The 5,663-nt window shown below is 55.0% G+C and overlaps 1 protein-coding gene across 1 annotated transcript; it reads left to right on the forward strand.

Annotated features, from left to right (window-relative positions):
- The first annotated feature begins 1,841 nt into the window (after nucleotides 1–1,841).
- LOC134516564 (histone H2A.Z) lies at nucleotides 1,842–4,348 on the forward strand. Its single transcript, XM_063336883.1, has 5 exons — nucleotides 1,842–2,184; nucleotides 2,610–2,687; nucleotides 3,097–3,210; nucleotides 3,672–3,801; nucleotides 3,956–4,348. Exons 1-5 carry the CDS (start codon nucleotides 2,182–2,184, stop codon nucleotides 4,015–4,017), a joined length of 387 nt encoding a protein of 128 aa, XP_063192953.1. The 5' UTR covers nucleotides 1,842–2,181; the 3' UTR covers nucleotides 4,018–4,348.
- The last annotated feature ends 1,315 nt before the right edge of the window (nucleotides 4,349–5,663 follow it).

Genomic DNA, 5,663 nt, shown 5'->3' on the forward strand with positions numbered 1-5,663 from the left:
GACGTAGGAGCAGGAGAGCTACAAAGTTTTAAATCTTTACTATTTCAGGGAACAGCTGGAAAGACCTTGAAGTGGAACTCTAGGGATCAGTGCATACACTCTTATCTTAGAGTTACAAGTATTTCACTTCTTGTAGACCTGAAGAAAGTGGAAAAGTTACGGTGAGGAAAGTATCCTCATGACAATTTTATGCCCTCAGCTCTATCTCCCATTAAATATCTGCCTGCAAGAGCACTCATCATGCTTGGGACCCTTTGATATCAAGGTAGAGGAAATACATATATTAACGCCTGCTAAAATGGTGGGTTTGTGATTAGATTGGTAACGTGCGGGACAGATGGAGCTGGCCTTCCCTCTAAAGAGCTACTCAGCCGTTGAAGGGCCAGGGTTTCTCCCTGAGCTCATTGCATACTCCCAGATGAATGGAGTATGTCCCAGATAACAGGGATTTATGGTGTTCTGGAAGAGCACAATGAACTGTTGCTTTGGGGCAGTTGAAGGAGGTCGATTAACTGAGAACACCCCCAGCTGAGCTCTGAGGTTAAACGGCTAGCCTGCTTTTTTATGAAGTAGAAATGATGCTATACTGAAAATGGCACCTGAAAAAAAAAAGGGTGTGTGTGCAAGGTTTCATTTCAGGGAAATATAGGCAGGGATTTGAAGTGCCCAAGCCAAGGACATCTGCACTGCATTAATTAAATGTCACACTTGGAACCAAATCCACAACGAACAGTTTTTAACCAGAGTTGGTGAAATATCCAGTGAGACAAATGGGTCCAAGGCCGGATTGCCCTTGGTAATCTCGCGTCTCTTGCGTAAGACGGAGGTAAAAATAAAGACCCGTGCGGAGACGCTGGCCATGCTGGCGCTTCCCCGCCCCCAGCATCACCAAGGGCAGATGCGATTCCATCCTCCATCAAATAGCATCGGGCGGCCTGGTCTCTTCGCTAATGCCGTGTAATAGCTCCTCATCCCAAACCCGGGTCGTAATCTCCTTCAGGCAGCTTCCGAGGCGCTTTGTACGCCAAGTCAATTAACTTTATTGGGGAAGGCTTTACCAGAGGATCGAAAGTGACTTCAGTGAAAGGCACGGCACGGCCAGGAATGGGACCCGGCAATAAATAACCCCTAGTAAATGAGCTGGGGCGCTCGGTGTCTCCAGCGACCCCCTCTCTCGCCCGTGGTCCCTCCGAGCCCGACACCCACCCCCTGCCGGCGCGGCGGCCGTCCCTGCCTTTCCCCGAGGGGACACCCGGGTCTCCCCCCTCCCGAGGCCCGGGAGCCCGGCCGGACCCGGCCCTCACCCGTCGGTTTAGGGGAGGCGGGCGGCGGCCGGGCGGCTCTGGGCGATGGAGGGCCGGCGGGACGTGCCGCCCACCGCCTAAGGCGACCAGCGGGCGGCTGTTTCGGCTCCCAGCCCGTTGCGGGTGCCCTTGCTTTTAATCAATTTAATTTTATTTTATGTTATTCCCGTCAGACTCAGCTCTCGGAGGGCGAGACCCGCTAGCGGGGAGCCGTGAAGCGACGCCCCCGCCCGGCAGCAGAGGGCACGCCCCGAGAGCCCGCCCCTCCGCGGGAGGCGCCCCCCGACACCCCAGGCAACGCCGGGCCAGGACGTGCGGGGACTGCGCCTCGGTCCCCCCGCAACACCGGCGGATAGCGGAAGGGGGCCGGGGGGGTCCGGGCAGCTCGAACGGGGGACGCCAGGCGGAGCCCTGGCCGCCGGCGCTGGGTCGGAACACTGCCACTACAGCCGGGGCAGACGGAGGCCCCCCGAGCTGGGGTTTGCCGCCCAGATCTTAGCCCCCCCACCGCTCCTCTGGGCCGTCACAGTACAGCCCCCCCCGCAACCCTCCGGCGCCTGTCCCTTTAAATAGGGGCGGGCCTCTCCCGCACCCTGGATCGCGAGGCCCGCCCCTCCCTGCCTCGCCATTGGTTGTCGCTGGGGGAGAGCGGCCCGCCCCCGCCCGCAGCCATTGGCTAGGGGCGAGGCTGGGGTTCCCGGATGCAGGCACGCTCGGTGGTTATAAAGCGCCGGGGGAAGGCGGGAGCGGACGCAGTTTGAATCGCGGCGGGTCGGGGCAGGTCGGCGCTGTTGTCCGGGTTCCGTGCGTGCGGGACGCTCTTTTCTTCTCTGTTTTCTTCTGCCTGGACCTGCGCGGCACCGCGGCCCGGTTCGCCATGGTGAGGAGCGGCGGGAGCGGGCGGGTGGTGCCGCATCCGGTGTGTGTGGGGGGGTGGAGGTAGCGGCAAGGATGGAGGTGATGGCGGCCGTTGGGAGTGAGGGGAGAGCGCGCGCGGGGGAGGTGGCGCGCGCCGGGTGGCGCGTTACCTGCCGGTAGGCGGGGGGAGGGGGGAGAGAAGCGGGGGGGGTGTCGCACGCGCACTAGTGCCGCCGGGGAGAGGGAGTGGCGGCCGCGCATGCGCGCGGGCAGCGGCCTGTGTAGCGGGCAGTGCGCAGGCGCGTGGCGGCGCGCGTGCCGTCCTGCCGGGGGGGGGGGCGGCGCATGCGCGGGGGGGGCTGGCGCCGCCGGCCCTCGGCAGTATGGCCCCTGTGGTGGTGGTGGCGGGCGTACCGCCAGCTTTGGCACACCTCTGCTCTCTGCTAGGCTGGTGGTAAAGCTGGGAAGGACTCCGGAAAGACCAAGACCAAAGCAGTGTCCCGTTCTCAGCGGGCTGGATTGCAGGTGAGCAGGGACTGGGGCATGAGTTGGCTGCCTATCTCTTGGTTGGTTGTACCTTGTGAAACCTGCACAGTCTGCTGTCTGTCTGTTGTCCAGAACGGTGTAAGGATCTGTTCAGTCCTTGAGTGTGTTAATGTCTGGGTTGACTATTTTTAGACCTTTTGCATGTCTGTGCGGGAGGGGAGAGAATTCCCTTGTGGCTGTTGCTGCTGCTTGTGGTTAGAATTGTGAAGTTGCTGATGTGAACTTGGCATACAGCGTCCTTACTTGGATTCTTCAGTATTGAAATGTAGTCTGGTACTGGTTGTGTGTGTGCCACTGGGATTCTGTTGCCTGGCATGTGGTTAAGAGTAGTGGCTTTCTTTTTCTGTCTCTGTCGTCACAGCCTGTTCTTACTTCTGTTATTTTCCAGTTCCCTGTTGGCCGCATCCACAGACATCTGAAGTCGAGGACTACCAGCCATGGGCGTGTAGGAGCCACAGCTGCTGTGTATAGTGCTGCAATCCTGGAGTACTTGACAGCTGAGGTAAAGCTCCTGCAAGGGTTGCTAGCAAATTGGTCAGCTCTGAAACAGCGTAATGACCAGAGCTTACTGTATTTTGCCAGTTTGGACTGAGCTGTGAACTCTTCCCTTGCTTTGAGCCAGTTTTAAGTGCGTGCATCACCAGGAGACTGTGAAATATGCATGGGACCCCTTGCTCTGCATTTTGTGCAGATCTAATAGCTGTGACTTAAAGGAAAGATGGAATTATGAAGTATTTTATAAAATGTGCCATTACAGCATGTCATATCTGTTGTTAAACACTTACTCTGTTTTGGGGGAAAACTAAATGCAGAGCTCCAAAGGAGGAAGCCTTTCAAAGGAGACATTGTTTGCTTGTCTTGGTGTCTTTAACAGTGTATCTGGTGTAGAGAATAACATAGCTAAGACCATGCAATTGGTCTCACTTGACTTGTGTAACTGTTTAAAAATGATCTTGTCCTCAGGTTCTTGAGCTGGCGGGAAATGCATCCAAAGACTTGAAGGTGAAGCGTATCACTCCCCGTCACTTGCAGCTTGCAATTAGAGGAGATGAAGAATTGGACTCTCTCATTAAGGCAACAATTGCTGGTGGTGGTATGTAAATTGCTTGATAACTGTTTGTGATGGGTTGGGTGGCAAGAATCTGATAGACTAGAGGTTGCTTAATGCCATCATTTTATTTGAAGTGCAAAGTTTAGGAAAAATGTTGATGAGAAATAACATGGTCTTAATTGTTGCTCTTTCTTAGGTGTAATACCACATATCCACAAGTCTCTCATTGGAAAGAAAGGACAACAGAAAACTGTCTAAAGGATACCAGGATTCCTTGTTATCTCAGGACTCAAGTACTTAATTGTCCAGTGTTGGTGATTCCAGTGGACTGTATCTGTGAAACACGATTTTGCCTTTTTGTAACTTTGAGAAACTAAAGCTCCCTTGAGCTTTCTAACAAACCAAATTTCTGCATTGAAGTCTTAACCGTATTTAAGTGTTACCATGGCTTCAAAGAAGCTATTGTATTTGTAGTGGGTTTTGATTGAGCTGACTGTTTTTAGATTGGTTTAAGTAAAGGAAATGTTTGGGTTTGTACAGACTTTTCATCCACTAGAGTGGAAATATCCAATAAATGTTATATGAAGACTGATTGTCTCTTGTCCACTCACTGAAAAATACTTGGTTGATGCAAGAACATGCCACTGACAGTCCTGCTGCCGGCTGCGCTGGGGCTACCTGGAAGCAGTCCTAGGATACTGTGCTTGGTGAACACCATCAAGTGAAGTGGCGCATAGGTCTTATCCTGTAAAGTTATGTTCATGCAGTGTGACAGGCACCTTTAGCAGGGCATGTGTGAGGCTGGTGCTATTTAAGGCCACTTTTCCTTGATGTCAGCCTTCACGGAGGGGAGGGATCTATTGTGGAGGAGGAAGAAGGTCACTTGAATGGATGTTGAAAATTGGCAACTTCACTTGACTTTCTGTGTGGTAGAGCCTGACCCCCTCACTTTTTTTTTTTTCTTGTAAAAGGCCATGGAGAGATGCTGATAAAGGCAGGGGCTGTACTGCAGCAGCCTCCATAGGATGTGGGGTTTGAGGAAGAGTGTCAAACCTGTGTCAGACAGCAGCCAAATAGCACTGTCTTGGTTTGGCTGTGGGCTTTTCCTGTGCTGACTGCAGGGCTCTGACCTGGAAAGCACTTGCCCTATGGTGATGGGAGGCCGACCTACACAAGTGGAGCATAAGGATGGGAGTGTTGACGTTACAGTTTCAACTTCTGCCATGTGGCTGCTGATTAATGGGGCTTACGGCCACAGTGCTTTAGCTGTGCTTCTGCTCTCCATAAGTTGATTCCCTCTAGCGAAGGGCTGCCCCTTGCTGGGGTTTGGAAAGCCTCAGCCTCTTGGTGTGCAGAGGGGGGTCTCCAGCTTGGGCCCTGTGGTGGGGCAGCAAGTGCCAGGCCTTCCAGAGCTGCTCCCCTGGCAGTGGAATACATCAAATGAAGACACTCCTGCATTGAACAGGCCCCTGTGCTCCCACAACCCCTGTCAGGTCTCTGCTACAGCCGGAAGGCGCTGACCCAGATGGTGAATGTTGGCCAGGCCTCCATTACCTGTGCTCCTCCTTGGGAGCTGCGGCAGCACCTGACTGCTCGCTTCCCAGTGCTGCAGCTCTTAGCAGAAGCTAATTGATGTCGCTAATTATAGCGAGTAGTTACAAGGTGCTAAAAAGTACCTCAAAGCACAATTAACGTACCATAAATGACACCGCCTGGGCTCCGCGGCAGTCCGGGCCAGCGCGGCGCTCGCCGGGCCGCAGTGCCGGCTCCCTCGGGCCGCTGACGGGCGAGCGGAGGCGCTCCCGGCCGGGAGGAGCCTGGCGCTGGCCGGGCCCTTACCGGGGCGGCCGCCGGAGCCCCGAGGCCGACGGTGGGGCGGGCGGGGCGCCCGGGGCCCGGGCGGC

Source organism: Chroicocephalus ridibundus, chromosome 5 (genome assembly GCF_963924245.1).
Source record: "Chroicocephalus ridibundus chromosome 5, bChrRid1.1, whole genome shotgun sequence".
Taxonomy (NCBI): Eukaryota; Metazoa; Chordata; class Aves; order Charadriiformes; family Laridae; genus Chroicocephalus; species Chroicocephalus ridibundus.